We start from the raw sequence: 27,938 nt of genomic DNA, 5'->3' as shown, positions 1-27,938 counted from the left end.
ATGCATAAAAGTTCTGTATTGAAAACCACAAAACATTGCTGAGAGAAACAAATGACCTAAATTCATGTATCAAGATGCCCTGCTTAAGGATTAGAAGCTACAATATTATTAGGATGGCTGTTCTTCCCACATTTATCTACTGATTCAGTGTACTCCCAATGAAATCCCACCAAACTATTAAAAATATAAATTGACATATTGGTTCTAAAATTGATAACAGAAGTTCAAAGGACCTAGAATAGCCACAAGCAATTTTGTAAAAGAAGGAAGACTTGCACTACGTGATTTCAACGTTTACTGTAAAGTTAAAGCCATACTAATTAAGACTTTGTGGAAGGACATTGAGGATAGACTAATAGATCAATGGAATAAAATAGAAAGTCCAATAGACAAACACACATATAATCATTGATTTTTGACCCGGGTGCCTATATGTTCTGTGAGGAAAAGGATAGACTTTTTTATGGTGATGAAGCAACTGTATAAAAGTATGGGACAGTACGATTCCTACTTCATACCAAATGCAAAAATTGAGGTGGATTATAGACCTAAAAGCAAACATTCTATAAATCTTCTAAAATATCCAAATCAATTTGTGATCTGGCATAGGCAAAGATTTCTTTTTTGACAGGACATAGAAATAACCATTAAAAGTGAAAAATCGAATTTCATCAAAATTCGAAATTTCTGCTCATCAAAAGTTTCTTAAGACAGTAAACAGGCAAGCTACACACTGGGAGAAAATATTCATAGTTTATATCTGACAAAGGACTTTAGTATATAGAATGAACTAGAACACAAAACAAAACCCAAATAAAAATATGGATTAAAGACTTGAATAAACATTTCACAAAAGAAGTATAGGAATGGATTAAGTACATGAAAAACGTGCTTAACAACATTAGTAATTAGGGAAATGCAAATGAAACCCACAAAGATTTTTTTGTAAAGGAAAAAACTCAGATTTTCTACCCATGTAGAAACCTACTGTGTGTTTCTTTCCTCAGACTGACAGGCCATAGATCAGAGGTTCCAACTACCCCTTCCTCAGGTTCCATTAATTTGCTAGAGTGGCTCACAGACATAAACATTCGGGAAAGAATTTGGTCCCAGCTGGGTAGGAGTTCTACTTTTAAACAGCCACCTTTTTTTTTTTTTTAACTTAGGATATGGTGTGACGTAGAGTTGGTCATATATCAGAGACATAAAATAGGTTGATTTCAGCATTATTTTTCTAACGAGCTTGTTTATTTATCAAAGCAGGTGGCAGGACGCGTGGGGGAATGACACAAAGACTGCATTTTCAAAACTGGCCTTACAAGTAACTTGCAAAATTACTTAATAAAAGTGTGTCTGTATCTAAGGAAAAGTGTATGTTAAGGGAAACACTTCTTTAATGTTTACCTGTTTATTAAATGATGTGATAAAGGATACAGATGAGGAGACACATAGGAAAGGTCTGGGAGGGTCCCGAGCAGAGGAGCTTCTGTCCCTGTGGGATTGCGGTGCGTCATCCTCCTGGTGTGGATGTGTTTACCAGCCTGGAAGGTCTCTGAACAGCCTTTGGGATTTTATGGAGGCTTCCTCACGTAGGCGTGATCAATGATTAACTCCACTGTCAGCCCCTCTCCCCTCTCTGGAGAATGTGGGGAGGGGCTGAAAATTCCAAGCTTCTAATTGTGGCTTAGTCCTAGCAGTGACCAGCCCACATCCAGGAGCCATCCAGAGTCTCCTTAGAACAAGAGATGCGACTAGTGCCCTTATCACTTAGGAAATCACAAGGGTTTAGGAGCCTTGTGCCAGGAGCCGGGGGCAGAGACCAATATACAGAGGGTGCCAAAAAAATGTATACACATTTTAAGAAAGGAAAAAACTATTAAATTTGTAATACTCAGTATATACCGATAACAAAAGATGAATACAAGTCACGTTTGACTTCTGCAATTACAAGAGGTGCTCAAAGTGGTTACCATCAGCGTCCAGATAGACTTCTGATTACGGCGAACTACTGCTTGAGCAAGCTTGACCACAGTGTCCACTAATATACATTTTTTTTGGCACCCCTGTTTTGCACCCCTGGTGTGTGTGTGTGTGTGTGCGTGTGTGTTTTCTGTTAGCTCACACCATTACATACCCACCAGAATTGATCAAATTTAGAAGACTACACAGTATATTGGCAAATATATGGCATAACTGGAATTCTCATATATTGTTGGGGAAGTAGAAAATGGTACAATCATTTTAGAAAACGCTGATAGTTTTTTATAAAATTAAACATACATCTACCCCATAACCCAGCAATTCTACTACGTACTTGTAATTTACACAAGACGAAAATGTCCTTTCTTTATACAACAAAGACTTGCATATGAATGTTCCTAAACACTTTATTTGTAATAACCCCCAAACTAGAAACAACCCAAATGTCCAGTGATGGAAGAGTGGATAAGCAAACTGTGGTGCAGTCGTCCCTCAGTATCCTCGGGAGATTGGTTCTAGGAACCCTGCAGACACCAAAATCTGGTGATGCTTAAGTCCTTTATATAAAAAGGTGTAGTATTTGCATACAACCTACACACTTCCTCCCGTATACTTTAAACCATCTCTAGATTACTTATAAAACCTAATACAATGGAAATGCTATGTAAATAGTGCTATATTGTTTAGGGAATGATAACAAGAATAAAAAGTCTGTACATGTTCAGTACAGACGCCACTATCGTAGGCCTAACTACATAGTACACGTCAGCAACAGCATAGATTTTTTCCCCCCAAATATTTTCGATATTTGGTTGGTTGAATCTGTGGATGAGGAACCCGCAGATACAGATGGCTGATTCCATATTATTCAATGAAATGGTCCTCAACACTAACAAAGAACAAAGTACCAATGCCTGCAATCACATTGATGACGCCCCAAACATGCTGAGCAGAAGCCGGGCACAGGAGACACATTGCTTGATTCTATCAGTGAAATTCTAAAGTATGCAAAACCAGTCTATTGTGATCAAAATCAAAACTTTTTGTCTCTGGAGGGGACAAAGAATGGCAAAAGAGGACTTTCCAGGGTGACGGCATGTTCTGTATCTTGTTAGAGTTATGAGATATAAGGGTGCATGCATTTGTTATCCAACTTTATAGTTATGATTTATGCATTTCACGATATGAAAATACTTAAACTAAAAAAGCCAAAACAATAGCAATAAAAATTATGGATAAATTATTTACGCTCACTGAACAGTCCTTGTGGTTTTTTTTGTCCTTGTTCTCAAAGCACCTATGTGTTTCCACAATCACTTGACAAGTGTGTGAATACTGTGTTTTTATTGAATTTAACGTTAATGCTTGTAGAACAATGTTGGGACATTTTATTTTTGCCCACTTGGTTTCCCTTGTCATGATGTTTCAAACAAAAATTCTTAAAGAAATTCATCAAGTATCTTTTGAGGATTAATCTAGAACATATGTCAAGTCACATCAGGTATGGTGTACCTACCACTAAGTAGTTGGAGTCCCCTAGAAAAAGTGTGGGTACATGTTGTTTTTACTATCTTTTATTTAAAAAGGACATTCAGTAGTCTCCGTGTCCCCCTCCCTCTGTCCCTCCCTGCCTCCATCCTCCCTCCTTTCCCGCTCTCAAAATGGCCCATAATCTTGCCATCCAGATAGTTTATATTACCCTTTAAAAAAATGAGTCATACATGCTTCTGGTAAGAGAATTCAACTGATACAGAAAGTTATAAAATAAAAAGTAAGCTTCATGCACTTAATATTTCTTTCTGAAGATAAAGCCCTGTAAGTGTAATATGTCCTTGCAGAAAAAACTTGTTCAAATATTAAATATATAATAATTTATGTAAATCTTTGAAAATATTTATTTTAAAAAGCAGTTTTATTGTACACTGCTTTGTAGCTTGATTTTTTCCCCCCACTTAGTACATCTTGAAGATATTTCTAAATTAGCATATACCTATTCTTTTTCAATCAATTATATATCTTTGTATAGGTGTATTATATGTTTACCTAGTTGTTTACTGATAGCAATTAGATCATTTTCAATCTTAAATTAAAAACAGTGTTTTAAAGAACAACTTTGTTCTGGTGAAATGTATTTTTTTAATTAAAAAATGTTTAATCCTTCATAGCGTGACAGTTTTTGACCCTACTCCTGTCTTAGGAGACTGGAAGTAGCTTTGTCTTCTCACCCTTGGCAATATTGACATTTTAGGCTGGATAATTCTTTGTTATTGGGGCTGTCCTGTGCATTTGAGGACGTTTAGCAGCATCTCTGTACTCTATCCAATAGATGCTAGTAGCCCCTCCTCCCCCAGTTGTAATAACCAAAATTGTCTTCAGACATTGTCAAATGACCCTTGAGGTACAAAATTGTCCATGGTGAGGACCACTGGTACAGTGAGCATTGCAGGTTCCACACAGGTGGTAACTATTGCCTCTCTCCCGAGGAGCTGCCAAAGTCAGATAGTATAAGAGTTGTGTTCCTCTTTATCTTGGAATTTGAATGGATGCCCAAAAAGGTGCGGGGGAGTTTGGAGAATGGATATAAGGATGTCTCGTAGAGTCCAGAGAGTGCGTTAAAGCTTTCTGAGCAGCTGATAGGTGTCAGAAACCAAAGCAGCTCAGTACAAATTCTGTTAAGCATTCATCAAGTGTTTGTTCAATACCTACCACCTATTAGGTACTGTGGTGGGCACGGGGTATCTCATGATGAAAAAAAAGAGATGTGATTGCCGCTTCATGAAGATGAAGGTTTAGAGGTAGACACAGACATTCAGCAATATATACATTTCTAAAATTACGTATGTATGTAATTATAAATAATACACATACTGTTGAAGGAAAAGAACCAGATGCTATGAGAGCATAAAAGAGGAGCCTGATTTAGAGTGGAGGTGGTGGAGAAGTAGTCATTGAAGGCGTGTACGCCTGTGTAGGTTTTAGTAGATTTGGGGAAGAGACTGATAAAAGCATTGAAAGTGGAGGGAATTGTATGTATTTGAAGTTGCAAGGCACCAAGGTGGGAGAGATTCAGCTTTTCATGGAATTGAACGAATGCCATTTTGGTTAGAGAATGATTGCATGAGAAGGAAAAGTGGATTTAAAATAAGGGTGGAGAAGTAGTCATGAGCCAGATAATGTAAGGCCTGTAGGTAAAGGTTTGGGATGTCATCTAAAGTGCTGTGGAAAGGTCTGGAAGGGTTATACGCAGGCGAGTGACATGATTTGATGTATATTCTGAAGTGGTTGTTCTAGGTGCTGGGTGGGATATGTATTGGAGGGAGGCAAGAATGGAATTAGGGAGCTCTATTAAGGCCGTGGTAGTATAGCTGAAACATGATGGGTGACAATGAATGATAATTAGGTGGATGACAGTGAAGGTAGAGGGAAATGGACAGATTCCCAAGAAAATTTGAAGGTAGCATTAACAAAAGTTGGTACTGATTTCAATGTGGACGGTAAAGAGGGGAAGATATTCATAGTGACTTGAAGAATTGTAGGTTGGATGATGGGTTCAGTGGTCATTACTTGGGTGGGGACCACTGGGTATGGAGCACCTGGATGAGGGAGCATAGAAGAGAGTTCAGCTACCGAGAGCAGAAGATGTAGATTGAAGATGCAAGGTTGAGTGTTCTCAGCGTGTAGACGAGAATGCTGTCTAGGAAGAGAGTGGATCGTGATGAGAGAATCGGGTCCAGGGCTGAGCTCCGAGGAAATCTAACATTTAGAGCTTGGGTGGAATAGGAGCAACAGGCAAAGACAGGAAACACACGAGAGGTAGGAAGCAAATCAGTAGGGTGTGATGTCATAGAAAGCAAGCATTGTTTCAAAGGGAGGGTGGGAAAGGATCATGGTCAGCTATGTCTAATGTTCTGAGTCCTAGTAAGGCTGCTTAGTGGTGACAACTCTGAGATACACTTGTAACTGTTCTGATTTCTTGTATACTTGGAAGAAATCAGAAAGTATTCTGATTTCTTATACGTATACTATTCTGATTTCTTATATACCAGTGGAGATCGGGGCCCAAACATGGAAAGGGTCTTAAGGAAATGGGTAACCTGTTGGTTTAGGGTGGCTTTCCTAACTTTTTTCTGTAAGAAACGCAGTCTGGAAAACTATTCTAATGGTAAGCGCGGAGTATAGCTGGCACAATCAGCTCTTAGGGAATATGCCATCTTTACCAGCAAGATGCAAACATGAACGTTTATCTTACTCTCTCTGATACTACTATTTTTCTTAGTGATAAAAAAATTGCTTTCTACTTCCTAAATCAATATTGCTTCAAAATACGCAGATGTGTATAATTAATACCTTCTGTTAACTGAATAGGGACATCAGAATTTGAAAATTTATATTTGGAGTGTTTGAGCAATTCTTCTAGACATCTTCCTTTTTTCAGTTTTTTTTCCCTTTTGCCTCATCTTAGATCTTAGCAAAGATACTTATTTTTTAAATAGTGCCAGGAAGCAGGCAGTTTCCATGGCAACTGGCAGACTGAATTTACTGTGGAAATTTCCGGAATTAACAGAGCTGCATTGCAGAAGGATGCATAAAGCAGTATTCATCTAGAGATCCTAACAGTATGGACACAGAAGAACAGTTGCAGTGTGTGCAGGGTATGTGTTATGTTTATTTTCCTGTCGAAGGAGGATTGCTCTATGTATATGCTGAGGAGAGAGTAAAACAGCTTTCGGCATTTTAGTCTATGCTGGCTTGATAAAATCAAGGATGCTTAGAGGGAAAAGAAGGAAGAAATAATTAGGGAAGAAAGATATGTGTGATAATGGAGGAAAGCAAGATCAAGTTACATGAAGTAGGAGAATGTGATAATTAGACGAGAAAACACACTTCAAATTAATTAGGTAAGAAAAGGTTTTTACTGATGGTAGTTCTATATACAAGAAGATATTTATTTATCAAAAGGAAATCAGTAGGCTTTGTTTGGCAAGTTTGAGGAATCAAGTTCTCATGTCCAGGAAAAAATCTGTTAAAGGTAATTAGCTCTTACCTGCTGAAAGATACGTACGTATGACAGATGTTAAGGAGTTTTGTTGCTGCCCTATCTGTACCTGTTTCCCTAAGAGAATCAGGGAAGGGTTATCAGACCCTTAATCCCATTCTCTGTTGATTTGTGGGGGATTTTAAGAAAATATAAAAATGTATCTCAAGATTAAATTCTGGAAATAAAACTATAAGATTTGGGTAAATGGAATTTATCTTTCAGAGATTAATTGTAAATTTGAAAGAGAAAGGATATGAAAAATGAATAGATATGATTTAGATGACTAGATATTATTTAGATCATATGGTCAGCAAACTATAGCTCGTGAGCCAGATGTTGCCTGCTGCTAGTTTTTGTAAATAAAGTTTTATTGGAACATAGTCACAACCATTTGATTACATAGTTAGGACAATGACTGGCTGGCACAGCCTAAAATATTTACTGTCTGTCCGTTTACAGAAAAAGTTTGGTGACTTGTGGTTTAGATGGTATATTGGATTCCTAGGGCTGCTGTAACAAATTACCAGAGACTTGGTGGCTTAAACAACAGAAATTTATTCTCTAGCAGTTCTGGAGGCCAGAAATCCAAAAGCAAGGTGTTGGCAGGCCACGTTTCTTCTGAAGGTTCTAGGGGAGGACACTTCCTCACTTTCAGCTCTGGTAGCTCCTGGCGTTCCTTGAGTTGGGGTAACGTCACTCCAAGTCCTGTCTCTAACCTCTTTTGACTTCCTTCCCTGTGTCTCTGTGTGTGTATGTACTCTCCTTTTCTGTCACTTATAAGGGCACTTGTCATTGTATCCACCCTAATCCACGATCATCTTTTCTGAGACCCTTATGTTACTTAATCTGTAGAGATCTGGTCACCTTCTGGGCTTCAGATGACCTATCTTTCTTTGGGGGTGGGGGAGGCACGATATAGCCTACTGCGTGTTATGGAAGACTGGGTTTTGGCTTCTTAGACCACATTCTGTGTTAAGAATCGCTAGCTTCTGGCAAGTTTCCTTTGGAAACCTATGAAGAATATACTCTGCAGTAAGCTATTGACCAGCTAGGGAGCACATTAAATTCACTTTTCGAGGACAGGATGACACGGGCATAGTTAAGCATCATAAAAGACCACCTCTGGGACGCAAACCTAAGCAGCGAGGGTAGGGGTAGTACTAGTAAGTTGGTGCAAAAGTAAATGCGATTTAAAAGGTTAAAAACAATTGCAAAATCCGCAATTACTTTTGCACCAACCGAATAGAATATTCAAAGGAGAAAAAGTACTAGAACATTCACAGGAAATTATCTCCACCAGTATCTCAACCCCACTCCCCCAAAACAACAAAGTAAATTTGGAATTTTAATGAAAGATATTTGGCACCAAAATAAGAATTGGAGTTCTGAGGGATTAGACTAGATTATGACAATGGGAAATGTGTGTGTGTGTGTGTAATGTAGAATGTATACAGCAGTGCATAGAGCTGTGAGTTTGAGGCTTGACTCTGGTTGGAGAACCTTTTTGTCCTTATGGGAGTACAGACAGTTAGTTACCGGACTAGGCAGGAAAGGTCTGTGCTGTGTTGCTCTTACCATCCGAGCGCATTTGTAAGCCGTAGTCACGGTAGGACATACCTGTCCTTCCTTGGAAGTTTCATTTGGCATTATTTGGGTATATCTGGGAATGTTGAAAAGTGATACGTGTCCAGAGTGAAGAGTCACATAGTAGATAGGATTCCAGTGTGGATGCTGGAGCTGCAGCGAAATCCCTCCTCTATCCGGTAGTTTGAGGGACCCTGGCCTAATGCCTAGATCCCCACCTGTGCCCCTTAAAATGAAACCTCTGGACTTTATGGAGACAATCATCAGAAGAATTAAGCAGAAATAGTTAGATGTGGGTTCAGATGAGGGTATAAGCAATACCAAACCTACTGTAATTTTACAAAATGTTACTGGGATGGCCGATCAGAATTTGCTAAGGACAGGTGTTTCTTGATTTCAACATTCATGGGTACAACCCAACCTAGGAATTTTAGGCAGTTTTCTGGAAGGACAAGACTGGACGAAGTCTGTGTTTCCTTTATAATCAAATTTTGTTAGTGTGTGGCATGTGTACCCTGAATACCAAACTGAGATGTTAGGAACCCTGGGATTGCAAGTTTTCTTCCTTTAACAAAGTATTTTATGCATTAAGTGCCAACCATGTTGAATTGTATACTTAAGCTTTAAATAGCTTCACAGATTCAAATTCAGCTACAGTTAGACTTTAACTCTCTATTTTTCTATTGGCAGGCATTTAGAGTAAACATAAGGCAATAGAATGAGGTTTAAAGCACAGATTGGAATTAAATTAAGCTGGTTTATTATAGTTCATACAAACTAAAATTTAAGCACCGTAAGGGTTAAAAAATACCCTAGATTACAAGTGTGTATATTATATATTAAGAACATGTGTTCCTAAATATGTCCGTTAATAAAACATTTCAACATAATCTTTTTTTCTCGTTGACTTATTTGGACAAATGTACCCCAGAAATAATAAAAGTAAGCTTGAGTCTGTAGTTGTTTCAGTGGTGTGTTTAAAAGACAATTCATATAGTAATAGTATAAAATCAGCTACAGATTATGAATGAAATGTGGTTAAGACTCTTGGTTCTTATTTGCGTCAAGAAGTAAAATTCTGACTTTGTGAAAGCAATTTCAGATTTGGAGAACAAAATCTGTGAGTATCAGCGCCCTGCTAAAATTTTATTAAGAAACAAAGATGATAATATGAAACACGGAAACTTAAGACAACTTAATGTTAAACTCTTATCGGACCTCAAATATAATAACAGCTAGAAAAAAGAAAGAACATTACTCAGGGTTTCTCTCACAGCATTCCTGCAGAGATGCCTGAGGAAAGATGGTCCCTTCTGAGCCGCTAGTCTCAGATAGCATCTTCATCCTCTTGCATGGCCTCCCAGAAAATAGCTGTGGGAGGGATGGGAAGAGGGAGGAGAAATGGATGCAGACATTCTACCTGGGAAGTATGGTCATGCTGAGTAGTGGTGTAGGTGAGCATGAAGAAGGATTGTAATAGCAATATAAACTGAGAATTATGTTTTGTATTTGCTACTGTCAGTTGAGAGTACAGTATTAGAGAACAGGGAGAAGATGGGACATTTGCCGCTGGAGCAGTGAGTGCTGTAAGTGGTTATACCTGGAGCCCTGAATGTCTCCAACTATAGACATGTTTTGAACTATAGACATGCAGATCCCTTTCACACAAGAAGAGCGGGGCCAGGGACAGTGGTCTCTCTCAACAACTTTATTGAGGTATAATTGACTATAATAAACTGCACATATTTAAAGTGTACAATTTGGTAAGTTTTGACACGTCTGCACCCATGAAACCATCACTACAGGCAAGGTAATGAATATATCCATCATCCTCCAGGAAAGTTTCCTCCTGCCCCATTGTGGTTTTTATATCTAGACATTTGATTTGGTTCTTTTTTTTTTTTTTTTAATAAATTCTATGTTTATGTAACATATTCTCTTCATCCTTTAGTTTCTTGAACATACGGAAAACAGTAATAAACACCATTTCATTTTCCTTGTCTACTAATCCTAGCATCTCAGTCATTTCTGGGTCAGTTTGAATTGATGGATTTTTCTCTTCATTCTGGGTCATATTATCTTGCTTCTTTGCATACTTGGTGATTTTACATTGCATGCCAGATATTGGGTGCTGGATCTTTTTCAACTCTAACAAATATGTTTGAGCTTTGTTCTTTGGTTAAGTTACTTGAAAAGAGTTTGATCCTTTTAGGTCTTGCTTTTTAGCTTTGGTAGGTGATACCAGGTCCTTCTGAGTTATTCCCCACGAACTGTGGAGTTTTCCACGCTAGTGGCCAGGATCAGGACTTGTTTGAACCTCGGAGTTGTTCCCTCTAAACCTTTTGGGTGGTTCATCCCTCAGGCTTGTGTACGTTCCTGATAAGTGTGTGCTGATTCAGGAGGGACCCCTGCATATCTATGGAGTTCTCCTCCTTGTACAGCTGTCTCTTACCTGATACTCTGCTGCCTTCATATATAATGGGAAGGTAAACAGCACCTTGGAGAAATATATGCAGATGAAGAACTTTTTAGCAGTAGCGGTAACAACCAACCAAAACCTGGGCAAGAAGGATGCCAGGGTCTTATCTCAGGCAGTAAGCAAAACAAAACAAAACAAAACAAAACATTTTTTACCAAATATCTGAGAGTCATAAGTCAAAATGCAACTTGTCTAACAGTGGCCTAACGCCAGTCACCTTTCGGGTTGGCAGGAAGGAAAAGGGTGCTATTGACGGGACACAGTGGGCACTTTGCTGCTGGTGTCGCTGAGTCAGTGCAGATTCCCTATTACAGTAACCACTAAGGTAAAAATGTATTAAGTGAGGTCTGTACGTAATAGGCGGGGTAGGTCACTTTGTAACCTATACCCAGTACAGAAGGATACAAAGGATATACTCAATTGTCAGTAGTATTTTCCCTGGATTATGATTGATTTTTTTTTTTTAATTTGTTGTTTACCTGTGCAGCTTTAAGAGGGATTTAGAATTTGGTAATCTGATTGGATAAAGAGGTTCAAGTACTTGCACTGCTGCTGAATTTGCAAAACACTGAATTTAGTGGTGGGTAGGGGTGGGCATGGAGGATGGGACTCCAGCTGTCACAGGTAACCTTGGTTGTACCACTATATTTCTTCAGAAAAACAAGTCCACCCACCCAAAGCCCAGACAGCGTTATTAGACACATTAGAAAGAAAGCTTTTCTCTGCTCAGTCTCTGATTAACATTCTGGAACATTATGTCACAATTCTTTGGTTATTTTGGAATCTGTAGGATTTCAGAAATTTATAGATTAGTCTGGGTTACTGAAAGGATGACAAAGTAATCTAGCAATGACTCAACATTAAATAGTAAATGGACAAATTGGTGATTTCTATCCAGAAGATCAGTTATCAGAGAAAGTGCTCAGAAAGGACTTCAGTGCACAATGTTAGATCAAAACTACAGTTTTCAGGTTTAATTTGACAAGATAATGTCCTGATTTCAGAAAATTATTTCTGTACATTGAAGTATGTTTTAATGAGACCTGTATTGTATGAATTCATGCTGTATATTAAGTATTCTACGTATAATCTTGCATGTTTTACAAAAGTTGCATTTATGAACACATTTAACATTTGGGGATGCCCATAGCATCTGTGTCAGTTTTTCTTCCCCTCCCTCTCCCCTCCCCCTTTTCCCTTCTTCCTCTTCTTCCTCTCTCTCTTTTCGCTAGAGTATGGAACTGCTGGTCTCTGGGAACCAATAATTATTAGGTATGGGGTTTAGATAGGCTCTAAGAAATCGAAAGGATTTTATTCAAGGAAGTGGATTTGGCCTGTTGTCTGGAACTGGTCTGTGGATTTCAAGACACTTAGCAGCATTCTCCCTCAGCCACTAAATGCTCCTAGCCCTCCGCAGTCACCGTGATGACCAAACTGCTGCCTGTTCCTGCCCTCCCCGGCCCTCCCGTCACTGTCAGTGCTTGGTGTGGGCTAGTACCTCCTTCTATGAGAATCCCTGGGGAATAAAATACTGTTAGGGGCTGTATTAACTAAAAATAAGTTTGTTTGTTTGCATATAAACAACAATGCCAAAAAGAGATCATGGCTTAAACAAGATAGTTTACCTCTCTTCTCTGGAGACGCAGTCTGGAGATGGGCGAGCTGAGGGTTGGTGCAGTGGCTGGATGGCGTCAGAGTCCAGAGTGCATTAATTTTCTGCTCCTTCATTCTCAGTAAATGGTTTCCATTCTCAAGGGCCTTGAGGGTCATCAGGCAAGAAAAAGGAGAAAGGGGAGAAAGTAAGACACTTTCCTTCCAGCTGAGTCAGCTCCTTTTAAGTACTACCTTCATATTGCTGCCTCGAACTGCAAGGACGGTTGGCGTCGTAGTCTGCTGGGGCTGCCGTAACAAAATACCACAGACTGGGTGGTTTAAACAACAGAAATATATTTCTCACAGTTTTGGAGACTGAAAAGATCACGGTGCTGACAGGGTAGGTTTCATTCTGAGGTTTCTTTTCGTGGTTTGTAGGTGATGCCATCTTGCGGTGTGCTCACGTGACCTCTTCTTTGTGCAGGTGAGGGTAGGGGACTCTCCTGTCTGAGCAACTCTCAGTAACACTCCTGTAAGATCAGGACTCCACCCTTATGACCTCATTTAACCTTAATTACCTCCTTTAGGCCCTGTCTACAGAATAGTCACATTGGGGAGTAGGGCTTTGACGTGAATTTTGGGGGGGACACAGTTCAGTCCATAGCAGTTGGGAAGGGTAGCCTTTTAGCTGGGTGTATTGCTGCCTCAAATAAAAAAGATTCCATTAAGAAGAAGAGAATGGTATCGGGTGGCAGCTGGTAGTAATGGCCGCAGGGGCTCTTGGCTAAGTTTCCCTGGCTGATAACCAGGGGCTGGGAGCTGGAACTCTATGAAGTGTTCACTGATGGCAGCTAAGGATAATCTCTATAAAATTGTGCATAGGAAATTAGGAAAGAAAGATGAGGGATATTTAGGAATTACTATTTCTGATAAACTACAGCCCCTATTCTCAAGAAAGTGACATCCCAAAGAGAAGTCGGGGAACCGTTTTTTCTAAAGAAAAAAGAGAACAAGCTACGTAAATATTTATCAGCAAGTAAATACAACTTGACGTTGCTGCTGGTTTTCCTTTACCCCAATCTTCTCAACGAGTGTGTTTTCTGCTATTCACATCTTTCCTCCTGTAAGCCTCCTACGTAGTTTAGAAGTTGTCTGAGGACAGATGTTCCAATTTACAGACTGTACATGATCCCTTGTTGCCCTTGAGACTCTTGGTGAACTTCTTCCAAAAGTGGAATAAAGTAGCACTTGCAAGCTACAGGTATAACTCAGTTTCACCAAAAATATTTCCTTATGTACTTCTGTGCACTTCCACAAGGGGAATAATGGGAATTGGTGTTAGGTAACAGGGTCTGTTACATAATTCTGAAACTCTTGGAGCCTGAAAGATCTTAGGTCACATTGAAATTGTTTTATTCTCTTTGAACCCTAGGAATTGCATAATTGCATTTAGGCTTATTACTATTCAATACTTGTTAAAACTTTTAACAATTTATGGCTCTTCGTTATATGAAAGTCTAGTACAAAATGAAGAAGCCTCTTTTCCATTAGTGTTTGGAACCAACTGAGAGAGATGCAGGAGCCAAACAGATAGAGATTATAAGGTTCATTCTATTCTTGATCACTTTGGAAGTGTAGCTCTACATTTGAGGCCAGGATAGTTTGCTAGCTCGCCCTGCCCTCAAATAATTACTTACCCACCCAGGAGTGGTAGCCTCTCTGAGGGACAGCCAGAGCATCCCTCTCTGTAGGCAGGCTAGCTTTCAAAGAGAGAATTGAACTTATGTGTTCACTTTCTTCTCCCATGTTCACTGATCAATCAGGCAGGGCTCAGGTGAGAGAACATATTCCTCTGCATGGAAAGATGAGGCTTCGGGGAAATGAGTGTTCCCTTAAACAATTGGGAGATGTAACCCCTAAAATCTCTGATATTTTCCAGTCATTCATATGGCATCCCTTTATAAATCTAGGAAGTACAGTCTTTTGAAAAGGAACATGAAAATATTGCCACATAGGACATCCACGCAGTCTATTTATAGTATTAATCTGTGAATCTGGTGGTAAGATACAATATGTCCATGAATGGATTTTTCAAATTTGATTCAAATCAGTTAATAAGGTTGGTTGATATTTTTTCAGATTTTAATCCTTTGTGTTGATGTCTAATTCACCAAAGTTCATTATTGTCACTAAAATTCTACTTACCTTTTTATAGAAGAAAATACTTGAATGGTTACATCAGTCTATATTTAAACAGCTTCCCTGATATTAATATCTATCCAAAAATGCATACTGTTTGAAATACTATATTCAAGAGATATACTATTTAATCTGGATTTGTGATCTGTAGGCCTTAAAAGATGTAAGTGTATAGCTGATTTTAAAACTGGAGTGTGTATTATTTGATAGTCTAATTACAAGTCCCATTACAACAAAAACTACTGCAACTTGTTTTCATATTAAAGATCTCTAAATCCAGAGGAGGCTGTTACTCATTTTTCTGTGGACTTTTTTTCTACTGGACTTTTTTTTATGCAGAGGGTTTGATAGGGGGTCAGGATTGCATGCCTGTCTCGGACTTGGGTTAATTTGAAACTTGGAACCTCCGCCCCTCATTTGTTTCTTGAGTGGACCCAACAAAGTGAATGGTGGGATGTCTTTGTTAAGAATTGCCCATATTAGAGTACTTAACATACATTTTAGGAGGAATGTAAGAGTAAATATATGTTCATAGGCAGAACTTATTTACTGATAGGGCAAAAGCATTGGGGGATAACTTACAGGTTTGTGGAGTCGAGTTGAACTTTTCAGGTAAGAAATTAATAATGAAATGATTAAGAATTTCTGGTACTGTCTAGTAGAAATAACACTTAAATGTTGTTTAAAAATCTGCTTTAAGATGAAAAACTACAAGTATTTATTTGACCACTTGGTACAGTTGCCTCAGTAATTGACTCCTCGAGTTTAGTGGTAAAGGTTCAGGTCCAGCTTCCACATCTAGACACTCGAGTGCTGTGTCTGTACAGTCCTTTGGAAGCCAGCATGGTTGGACTAACTCTGAAAACAATAGCTGCAAAATTGATTCAGTTTCCCTGAAAAGACTGACAGCCCAATATGAAGACTCTATGAGCATGCCTTGGTGACAATCCATAGCATGCTTTTCTGTGGTTTTCATAACTCTTTTCCTGTCTAAATTGAGAAAATGGAGCTCCTGTTCATCTTTTGCCTCTAATTTACATGTAAATTTAATTGCCTTTTTTCAGCTATCCTCAGCAGTAGTCTGGAACTGTATATTTCACCACGCTGTAGAGATGGTGTTTACTTGCCAATGATCATAGAACAATAGTCATTATAGTATAACTTCTTTATGTTAGAGTATTTTCTGGCTTAATTTGTTTACTTCATGAAAAAGATTACTGAGAAAATTAGTTACTAGGCTCTATGTACTTGCCTAGACCTGATTTCCGTCTTAAAAAGTCTGTTCAGGCTTCACCTGACTGGCCACCTATGTCTCTGATTTCTGGGTTTCTTGTGATTCTAGATGCTACAGTATAAATAATATTGGTGAAAGTATTTTGTAAACTGAACGAACTTGTATGAATGAAAGCTTATATTATGACTTAATGTTATGATTTGAGAATCTGGCATTTGGAATGCTAGTTCACTAAGTTATTTAGACAAGGCATATTAATCTTTGAGATATAACCGTGAATCTTGGTTGTTTATTTAGTATTATTATCATTATTTTTACTGGGAAGAGGTTTTATTTATTTTTATTGTGGTATAATTGACATGCAGCATTATATTTGTTTCATGTGTATGACATATGATCGAATATTTGTGTATATTGTGACATGATCACAGTAAGTCTAGTTATAACATCCATCACCACATATAGTTACAAATTTGTGTGTGTGTGATGAGAAATTTTAAGTTCTACTCTCTTGGCAACTTTCTAATACACAATACAGTGTTATTAACTATCGTCACCATGCTGTACATTACATCCCCAGGACTTATTTTATAACTGGGAAGTTTGTACTTTTTGACCAAATCTTGGTTATTATTAATACTAGTATATGTGGTTATTCTGGTGGAACAGTTTTAAAATTCTAAATATTTTGAAATATTTAAAATTTGTAGCTATTTTTGAAGTAACTACAAAAAATCTGAGAAACATTCATAAATTTTGGAAGAAGAAAAATAAATAACCAAGCACGTAAATTGTTCTTGCTTGTGTCACCAGATCAGATTTTAAAAGAGATTCCCATCATTTAATATGAAATTGAAAAATGTAGATGCTATTCAGTGGAATGTTTTTCTGTATGTATGTTGTGCTCTCTAGTTTAATATACTTCATTCCTACACATTGGGGTCACATGTGCACGCGCACGCGTGCGTGTGTGTGTATGTGTGTGTGTGTGTGTGTGTGAGAGAGAGAGAGAGAGAAGATTGATTTTACATTTTTTTCCATTGGATTGCTTTTGTTTTTACAAAGCATGGTTAGAAATTAATATATTGATCTCCAGGTTGGAATTTTGGGAATGATGTTTTCATTTAATGAAAATCTGTAATGAGTGAGCACTTTTGTCCACGAATCATTTTGTCCACCCAATTACTCTATCTATTGAACAATGGCTGAAAGTTTCGATTTTGAATAGCGTATGAGTTTTCCTCTTGGAGCCAGTTGACTATTTACTAAACTGTTTTCCCACCTGGGCCTGGCATTAACATGAAGAGGGCAGTGCACAAAGGTGCCAGTTCCCAAACTTTGCCAGAGTCACCTAGGGACTATAAAAATACTGTTTTCTGCCTCCTATCCGTAGATATTCTGATTTAATTGCTATGGGGTGATAGCTGGGCATCAGGATTTTAAAAATCTCCCCAGGTGATTCTAATGTGCAGCAAAGTTTGTGAACAGCCAGCTGTACTGACTGAGCACCTGGGATAGTTAATGTTGGGTAAGGGAGGATAAGAGCTTTTCGGAAGTGAGGTCTGTAGCTCCTGGGATTCTGCTTTTGATAATGAACGCAGTTTGCAGAGTTTGATAAAGATCTTATATTTGGAAATGAGAACTGGGCTGCAGAATTTGTTTCTTCAAGAAGTGGGAATTTGTTTTATAAATCCCATTAAAGCTATGTTTATTGATTACCTAAATTTAAGCCTTTATTAATTAAGTTTGTAAAAAAAAAAAAAACACACAACAAGATAATGCAAGCAAAAGAACTCCCCAAACCTGGAAGTCAGACTGTTTTAGTAAATGATGAAAAAACAAATTTCCAACACATTAATCAGTGCTAGCTAAAAGAAAAAAGTCAAAACCTATTTAAAATGTGGAAAAATTGCTTCCCAATATTTTAACAGAGAGAGACTGAGAACACACAGCATTGAATCGTCAGGAAAACTGAAGATCTCCCCTGAACAACACTGGGATTTCACTGCAGAGGACTTGAAAGACCTTGGAGAAATTGGACGAGGAGCTTATGGTTCTGTCAACAAAATGGTCCACAAACCAAGTGGGCAAATAATGGCAGTTAAAGTAGGTGATGCCCGTAATTATTTTTGGCTCTTTAATTCATTAGGTGCAATTTCTTGGTGCAGTAATACCACTGTTGTTCTGTTCTTACTTTTGTGGTAATTGTGGGTGTTTTTAAAATTGTGTCTCCGAATGCTTTGAGAGTGTTCTGTAAGAGGCTGCCTTGTCGGTGGCACGTTTTCCACCGCTCTGGAAACACGAGTGTATGAAGTGTGCATGTTCGCTGCACTTCCAGCATGATGCATTAACGTGTTTTAAACTTCAGGCCCTTCCACTGCCAAGGTGAGCTCAGGCCGGGCGGCTGCACCCCTGGGAGCAGGGCAGTGCTGCACTGAGCCAGGCGGGAGCTGGAAGAGGAGGCAGCGCACTGGGTTGGGCAAGGTGCGGGGCTAGGGCTAACAGCAGTCTTACTGACGGTTTCCCGGAAACCACGCACATGCTGTTGCCACTAACCTCAACCTTACTCGGTCCTGACCGGCTCGGCTTCTGTTTGTTTATTTCATCTGCACTCAGTACTGCCCTGTTCCCTGGTTTGAAACTTGTGTTAAAATGCATACCTTCTGATAATGCTGTCACATTCTGTCCTTACCGTGTCATGTCACTTAAAATGTTCATTAAAAAAAATAAAACAATAAGAATGGCCAGAAATGGAGATTGGCCCATAGACTGTACCTGGCAGGCTTATGTTGGTACCTGTAATGAATGGATGGTTTCCATCTGACTCTTACTGGGCCCATGTAATTGTAATTTGTTCAGATGTTTAATGAATATTTGCTCTGTGTAAGGTATTTTAAGAAAATTGACAATTGGAGTGGGAGGCAATTTAAAGAGAAAAAGAAAAAATACAAGATTTGGCCGTACTCTCATGGAACTTAAAATTCTTATGGCAGTAAATAATGCCCCAGTTTGCGAGAACTGAGAATGGGTTTGCAGACCGTCTAAGCTAATCATCAGCCTGTTAATCCCCTATTTTGAGAGTTTCTCAAAGTGGCTTGATGAGAGGAGGAGCCTCAGTTTCTTACTTGATTTTTGGGAGTAGATTTGTATCATATTAATATAAAAGGCTACCTGTGTTGAAGTTTATTGTGAGCAAAATGTTGCTATTTTAGCGTCCTTCATTGTTGATCGTTTTTCTTTGCTGGGTCACGTAAAAGTAAATGAGAAATTAATGGTGGGTAAAAAAAATTTGTGATTTTCTCCATGGGTTCTTAATTTTGTTTTTGGTGATATTCTTTGACAATGTGATTAGAACTATATCCACTTTCTTCTCAGGAAGATGCATACATATACTGAATTTTGCATATAACCGTATACCTCTAACAATGAAAAGGCTAAGACCTCTGCTCTGGATTTATGTTGAAATAAAATATTTTTCTTGGAATGTGAAATGATTTCTCTATTTTTATTTTGTGCCACTGCAGTGTAAGTGAAAGGAAAGCCATCTTATTTAGACTCTTCTGGATGAATTTTGCATTGCCCTATTACCTGTGCATGACGTCCCCTTTTACTTGGCTGGGTCTTAAAGGAAATCTATCCTATTTAACTAAAGTTCTAAACTTTCCTCCCTGATACTAGGGAAAGTACTTTTCAGTGGTCGTGTCCTGCTTTTTTCAGTCTATGCTATGTGTGCTTCACTGTGTTTACGAGCATCATGATCTGTTTAGTAATCTGGATTGACTTGAGCTATACTTAATAGACTTTATTAAAGGTAAATAAAGAAGGTAGTTCATTTTGATGTTAACATTTTTTTTTCTTAATTTGATAACATTTGAAACTGTATAATGCTTAGTCAAGTTTCGAAGGAATTTAAGAGTGAAAAGTAGGAAATTGTTGTCCGCCATTTGTAATCTGACCTTATTTTGAGAGCCCCTGTTGGAATGCTGTTAAAAAATCCCAACTCTTAGGTATACTAAGGCAGTCATGAGACCAACAGACTGCTAATAGTCACATCTGTACCCAGCTTTGTTTATCACCTTGAATTCTTGAGCAAGCATGGTAGTTCAGCGTGGGGAGGGTTATAGTATGGCAGGCGTATTAATCAGTGTATTGATGGGGTACCATTAGACTCCATGACTTCATATAACACTGGAAGAGTGTTTTTGCATTAATATACATTAAAATATGATGCCAATTTGGTGACTGATATATGCCATCTGCTACAAATTTTAAAATATATTTATTGTTGGTCTCTGGAAAAGCTTAGTTTTTCATCACACCTGAGTGAGTTTGTTCCCTCATTACTTAGGCGCACAGTCCAGATTGGCAAGTAGAAATACATAGAGGCAATATATGATTAAGAAGTTAGATTTGATATTTTATACGAAGAAAGTGAATTACTGAGCACCCACTGTATTTAGCTCTGAGATTAGGGCTAGAGATTTAAATGAACTATGAGGCAATGATTCACTCCTGTGAGTTTCCCATTGCTGTTGGTGAAATGCAAAATACTCTTGAAGTAGCACTGTCCTACCGTTTTAATATGCACTTGGGACTGTAGAGGGATTACTTATTAGATAGTAATTTTATCCTGGAAATTATCCTTAAGATTTACGTGCAGTATTGGTATAAAAATGAACTGTGGAATTAGCCTGATTTTTAAAAAATTAGTAGTGTTCCTCATTTTCAGTTTTGAAGGAGCCCTTTCCCAAATTTATTTTGCCATGTATAAGAAATGTTTGAAAAGATGACTTCTTAGTTACCAGAAAAAATGATCTCTAAGACTTCATCTAAAAATAAGTTACAATATGATAAATCCGATTTGGCATAATAACATTGTAAGAGTTGTACTTATAATAATTTTTTGACCTGTGGACAGTCCCCAAGCTGCCCGTGAGGTTGGTCTTTGTTAGGACCAAAGAAACGGGAAATTTGAACTCGTCTGTTTTAATTGTATCTCCCCGAGGAAGTGGGCCTTACTCTTCTGTGAGTGGGGGCAATACTATTAGTTTGTCTAACTCTGCTGAATGACTGGGTCATGAGGCTGCAGAGGGCAAAGCCATTGTTACCACAGGGTCTTTTAAAGCTCAGGAAGGACAACCTTCAACTCTGTCTAGGTGCTCCAGGCTTTGATCGGCATCCTCTGCAGATAACATTGATTTAATACCCCATTTTGCATGATGTTGGGATAACCCCTAAATGAAAAAAACTAGACATGCACAATCCCTGTCCTCGAAGAGTAAAGTGGATCTCTGGTTAGCTCTCTGGCAGGGTTCGTCGTGATGGGGAAGAGCCAGGATTCAGAGCAAACGTTTGAAGAAGCAATCAGGATTAGGTTTTTGAGCTAGGGTTAGAGAAATTCAGATCTGAGAGAAAGACCCAGCAGAGTTAGGCCCACAGATGATCAGAATCAGGGTGTCAGTGCAAGTCCAGGGACACAGGAGTGAAGAGTTAGGGAGAGGAGGCGAAGTGCCACAGCTCAGGGAGGAGTGACTGAGCCTTCAGGACCCGACAGTGTGTCCTCACCTGGCCCTGCCTGCAGCGGAGGGACCCTGCTGCTACACCACCAGCTTCCTTGTTGTTTTCTAACTGACTCGTGTCCAGATTGATTTCTTGAAGGTATGCATGTCCTGTTCCTGTTTGTAGGCTATGGGAGAAAAAACGGGGGAGAGTAGAAAAGAACAAAAAGGAGAGGGAATGTGAGGGAATGAAATTGCTGTCGCTAAAGGTGGAAGGCAGTGGAATTGTTATCTGGAGGGTTGATGCCGGGATAATGCTGTCATCTCCTTGGAGAATGGATCTGATACTGGACAGGTAGGTGGGGTAGGTGTTAAGGTTGTCACCGTTTATCATAATGAATTTTTAGACTTCTATTTGTGAAGTTATCTGGGAAAAACAGACGGGCTGTTGGAGGTTAGGTGCTTAGGTCACAATGAATTAGTGATGTGACCTTGTATTTAAGGGTTTCAGGTATTTTCTCTGTCTTGGTGTTCTGTCTAACTTGTATTATTTCTTCAACACTCCATGTTTTGTCTCTACTCTTCAACCCCTCTGTTGTATTGATTTAAGTGGTCCTGATCCTGGGCTGGTAACCTGACCTCCATTTATTCATTCCTGCTTCTCCTTGGTATTTGGGTCTTGACCTCAGTATCCTTGACCTGGGATGGAGACCTAGGTCAACCCTGAGGCCCGCTGAGAAGGACCAGAGCCCTCTATCTGACCGTGTCAGCTTCCCACAGCTCTGCCGTTCCTGAGCAGGGTGGGGTTTCACCTGCTGGTTAGGGAGGCCTCCTTCTGCAGATGGTACTACCCCTCTGGGAAGGCAGGGCTCTGCATGTGTGGGCTGCTCGTGTGCCCTGCCACCGCGGGGACCTTGCCATTTCTGACAGAAGCTTCATCAGAGAGTAATTTCGGTGAGACTGTGAGCATTACTGGAGGAGGTTCAGTTTAGTTTTTAAACATTGGTCTTGCACACTGTTCTGAAAGCACTAGAATGATATTGGGAAAGTTTCTTTCTGATGGTACAGAGTGCTTTGTTAGGCAGTTCTGCGGAGTTTCAAAAGCTTTGATTATCCAGATCGCTGGTGGGATGCAGAAGTCGTGGCGATGTTGTTTTAAATTCAGACTGAATTCCAGTGTCTTTGTTCTCATTTGATTGGCTAGGTCATGTGGCTTAATGAAGAAATACACAATTGATTGGACCGTATATTATTTTATGCTTTATAATGTTTCTTAAATAGTGTAGTGTTGCAAGTGAAAAGTGTTAGGCGGGTCACTTCCAGGAGTGGTGTGACAGGGGCTGCCCGGCAGACGGCCTTGGTTTTGAACTCAGGTCCCTGTGTGGTTGGGTCAGAATGCCTAATATACATGTTTCTTTCGCTGTTGCTCCTACCGTGTTTCCCTGAAATAAGACCTAGCCGGGCCATCAGCTCTAATGCGTCTTTTGGAGCAAAAATGAATATAAGACCCGGTCTTATTTTACTATAATATAAGACCGGGTCTTTTATAATATAATGTAATATAAGACCGGGTCTTACATTAATTTTTGCTCCAAAAGACGCGTTAGAGCTGATGGTCCGGCTAGGTCTTATTTTCGGGGAAAGAGGGTAGTGGTTTTCAGAGTGTGGGTTCATTTAGTTAACAGAATTGTGTATATACCCCAATAAACAAAATAGACAAAATCAGTACGATTCTGGTCTATGTAAGGAATAGGAGGCGGGAACACTACCTACCCATGTTAGAAGTCCTTGGGGTGTGAGCTCTGAGGAGACCTTTGGGGTGCAAGTGGGACAGGTTGGAAATGATTGCTGTAGGTGAACTTTAGTCAACTCTTACGTGTTTCTGAACATTCTGGATACCTGTCACTTGGTTAATCTGACTGAATTGTGATATAGGACCATATCCCAGCTTATTTAGTTATTCGGAGGAAAACCTATCTTACCACACCTCACTCTCAATGAGGGTCATGTGAATTAATATTTGATATACCTTCTGCACATTTTCTGTCATTCTTTGTTGTATTATGGGCTTGCCTCTGAAATTGGTTATACATCAGATTTCTCCTCTTACCTCACTTTATTGTCGTGGGTACTGAAGTCATGATCTGTCATTTATGATCTGTAGGCCCTTAAAAATTTTAATGTGAAGATTAACATCGTGCCCTTTTCAGGGGGATGATGTAATAAAGCGGGAGAAGATGATACCACCCTTATCAGATTTATCAAGTTTGTCCCATTAACTTTGTCCTCGGGGCAGCTCTTCCCATGATGTAATAGTGCATATATTTTTGGAACTGATCTCCATCTGATGATGAGTAGAAGATATGTAAAAGGAATGAATTGGGCCTCAGTATCCTCTGAAGAATGGGAGGTACTACCATTAATTAATTTCACTGAAGTACAATTGAGGGTTCACTAAATCGATTCTGAAAACTTAGATGATTTGGCAATTAAGAATTAGTATCCTTTCTTCCCGCCTTAGTAAAAGCTTGTGTTGTTACAATTTAAAACAATTGATTTTACAGAGATGGTTACTCTTTGATATGAAGACCGACTTTGCATCTTGGATCAGCATTCCAAATACTCTGCTTGTTTTTCTGTTTGTTTTGGCCGATGTTGCCGTCGGTTGGGCCTCATTAGTGACGGCCCTGTGAGACATCGTGGGCACTTTGGTTCGTGATCTATTTAGAAGACTCTAGGATGAACCTGTGCAGCAGGGAGAAGAGTCTTGCTGCATCTGTGGGATATAGAATCTTTGCTTTGAAATTAGGGAAGTAAAAATGCCTAAGGTTCCCTGTCCCCCAGAGGAAGGTGACAGCACAATGATGGGGCTTTCCAACTCTATATGAGAACTAAATTCTGGACATTTCTTCTGGGAAAGCAGTCTGTAAGGATCAGAATGTTGGCCCGGAGCCATGGGGGATGTGAGTGTAACCCTTGCTCTTCTATCCCCTACATGACTGATTTACATTGATCTGAAGTCACCCGCTGAAGGCGGGCGATGGACTCCCCTGCGGGTTTATTCATAGACGCTAACCTTAGGAGGGGTCTTGAGCAAGGAATGCTTAATGAACGAGGGTGTGTTTATGGCAGAGCCGTATTGGTGTTTTTATATCCCGGGAGCTGGACACATTTTCAAAGTATTATAGCTATATAAATGAAAATAATCCTTATCCTTTTCATCTTTTGATTTTAAATGAAACGTTCACTGTATCACTTTTTATTTTCCATAGAGAGGAGTTCCACCTAAGATCCCATGTGATCCGTTTGCTCATATGCCAGTTCTAGGATTTCCACATGGGTGCTATTTATCAGTTTCCACTTGATACACAAGGTCAACACAGGGAGCTTTTGATTTCATTCTTGTCTTGTGAGTGGTTGTTCTGGCATCATATCATTTTAACAAGACATTTGGCAATTACTTACTTGAAATATGGGGATGTAAATACTTTTGGTAACCTTCGATGATGATAGGTGCTTACGTAGAAGATTGAGCCACAATCATTGAGGTAGGAGTTTTAGTGACTTGCAAGTGATAGCAGATCCCACACAGCTTTGCTAAAGAGTAAATACCTCCTGGTGTTCTGATTTGGGTTGGTGGTAAATTGAAAATAACACTGCATTGCTAATGGCCAAAATACTAATCGCTTGCAGTATTTTATTCCTTGTCAAATTGTTTTAATCAATGCCTAGAATAATCTTTAAAGTCATACACTGTTTTCCTCCACAGTTATTGATTGAATCCATCACCTTGCTGAGTTTCGTTGTGTCCATGATCCTGATCAGGGACCTCACTTTTGCATATTCACACCTTACTCCTAACTTACTCTAAGCAGCTCAAGATAAACACGTGCAGCAGGGATATGAGTCACCTACCTTACTGTTATTACCTGTCACACTGCCCTCTGAACCCTCAGCTGAGCCCTGTAGAAACTTGACAAGAATTTGTCATGTGAGAATTTAGAGACATTATCTGCCAGGGATGGAGGTCATGCCGCTCCACATTAGTTTTCCCATTTCTTCTGTTCCCCATATTCCATTCCCCCCCCCCCCCCCCCCCCCCGTATTTTCTTCATTTCAAAACAAGAACAAACAAAAAAAAGAAGTATGAGAATTGATAGACATTTTGTAAGTACGTTTGACTGTGTTGCTATTTTCAACTCTTTGTCTTTTCTAAAGTTGGTTCCTGGATTCCGCAGTTTTTGATTATTGATTGGTATGTTTTCAGATGACTTGTATCTTTTTTGCCTGGAATGCTCAAATCCTTGGAACTAACATGTGCCGTACACACTGTGGAACTACTGTTTCTAATTAACACCATATATGACTTGTCATCCATCTGTCTTTATTCCGAGTCTTTCAAGTATATGATGACCTATTCCCCTTCTCGAAGCAGGAATGCGATCAAGTGACCCGAGGGCCTTCTCTGCCCACATATTGTTCAAGAGGTGGCGCTTGGCATGTGCCTTACCTTTCCTTAGCGCTTGAGCTGGTAGGAAGAAAAACTCTGGGTTGTTGGTGAGTCAGGAGTTGTCACATCAGGACACAGGCAGACACAGACTGGTGTCATTTCAAGGGAGGTCTGGGTGCTTTGGTGTGTGCCTGGCCTCTAACAACTAAGTATCTGAGAACTCTGACACGGAGATGTTAGGGTTAACTGAATCAGAGTGGCAGGGACCACTACCCAATCCAGTAGTTGTCTGGTTAGCACCTAGGCGAAATGCTCCTTGGTGACCTGCTTCTGTGGCCCTACCTGTGGGCCTTTCTTACTTTGCTTCCTCTCCAACTCCTCCCATAGCCATTGTGTTGTCAGCCTTTCTTCCTTTTCTCTTTGCTACGGTTGAGCCATCCTAGCCTTCCCCCCTCATAGCAACTAGGTGATCATTATACTCTTTCCTTTTCTCCCTCTCATTATGTCTCCTGACCCCTAAAAATAAATTTAGGGGAGGAAGAGAAACAAACAAACAAAAATGACACGAATGCAGTGCGAATATCTCAGAAAGAAGAGGTCAGATCAGTTTCTGTCAAACTGGCTACTGCCTATTTCCACCTATGCTCTTTGCTTCTCTCTCTGCCCTTCCCACCCCCAATCCTTCACTGAATTTAGTTTTCATAGTTCCCCCCCAATCCTTTTCCATTATAACCACGTGTCTTAATCTACTCGAAGGTTCTTTATACTTCGTGACGTTAGTTTTGTCCTTAGCCATTCATTCCTCATGAGTACCAACAAATTGTGTGTTGGGAAGTCAGGTTGGCAGGGTTTGGGGATAAGGCAGGAGAATCTTGTCAGTGTGAAGACCCAAGAGTAAAGTCAGAGGACAGCCAGACCTACGCCCCAGTTAAATAGTTGGTCAGTGTCAGTTCTTTCAGTGTATGTGCTGCTGAAGCAAGCACGTTAGTCAACATTAGTAAAGGAGTACTTATACTTTATATTTAAGTTGTTAAAAATTGGGGTACTCCAAATAAGGCCAAATACAAGCTACCAGCATTTAAATTTACCACTGACTTCTAGGTGTCGCGTTGCACGGAAAGAAGGGAAACAAGCTTTCAAAAACTTCTTGGTGTTCCTATATGATGGGGACTATTTTCAAAGTGCTGTGTTTTGTGCACGAGGTAGGAGAGGACAATTTCTAACGTAAATTTTTAAGCGTGTCCTATGGTGCTTGTTAACTTTCTCACTGCAGCTTAAGGCATGTGCAATTCCTAAGTAACTGATTTTGTGGCTGCTCTAGCCAATGGCATGAGTTGGATTGGCTGTTTTAGAAAAGGGAAGCTCTTTGGAATTGTTTTTAATTGGACAAGAACCATGTATAACACTAATAGTCATAAAACCAATGAGAACTGGGAATTTAATTTATCCTTTTCCCTGTGTCTCTAAGTGACTCTTATTTGAAGTCATTTTGGCTGACCTGGAGCTACATGCTGTTTTTATTGTCGTTTATCTGCTTTTCAAACTTAATTAGGAGTATAAAACAACCTTGAATACAGATTTGGACAATAATTAAGAAAACCTTTTTATGCTTCAAGTGTATAAATTTCTTCCCTATGGAAACTACTTATATTTGTAGGGTAGTAATCCTTGTTTTGATTTTAAGTGTTTTCTCTACAGTATATTCCAAGAGAAGTAAAATTTACAATAATTTGAAAATACTTCATTATTGGCAAAGTGACGTGGATTGATTTTCAAAGAGTATAGTTTAGTTTGTCCCAAGAGCTTGTATGTAATTACTTAGGTTAATAAAATACTGACAAGTAAAAGAGCTCAATATCCCCATAAGAGGAAACAAGAGTGAT

At 39.3% G+C, this 27,938-nt stretch overlaps 1 protein-coding gene across 3 annotated transcripts in view; it reads left to right on the top strand.

Annotated features, from left to right (window-relative positions):
* MAP2K4 (mitogen-activated protein kinase kinase 4) overlaps positions 1-27,938 on the top strand; it is a 115,326-nt gene that overhangs the window by 48,814 nt on the left and 38,574 nt on the right. For all 3 annotated transcript variants that reach the window (XM_033090640.1, XM_033090639.1, XM_033090641.1), the window contains one exon: positions 18,039-18,213. In XM_033090640.1, coding sequence (XP_032946531.1) covers positions 18,039-18,213 — 175 coding nt within the window. The remainder of the gene's footprint in view (positions 1-18,038; positions 18,214-27,938) is intronic.

Source organism: Rhinolophus ferrumequinum, chromosome 21 (assembly GCF_004115265.2).
Source record: "Rhinolophus ferrumequinum isolate MPI-CBG mRhiFer1 chromosome 21, mRhiFer1_v1.p, whole genome shotgun sequence".
NCBI classification, from domain to species: domain Eukaryota; kingdom Metazoa; phylum Chordata; class Mammalia; order Chiroptera; family Rhinolophidae; genus Rhinolophus; species Rhinolophus ferrumequinum.
This window is presented reverse-complemented; position numbering and strand designations above follow the sequence as displayed.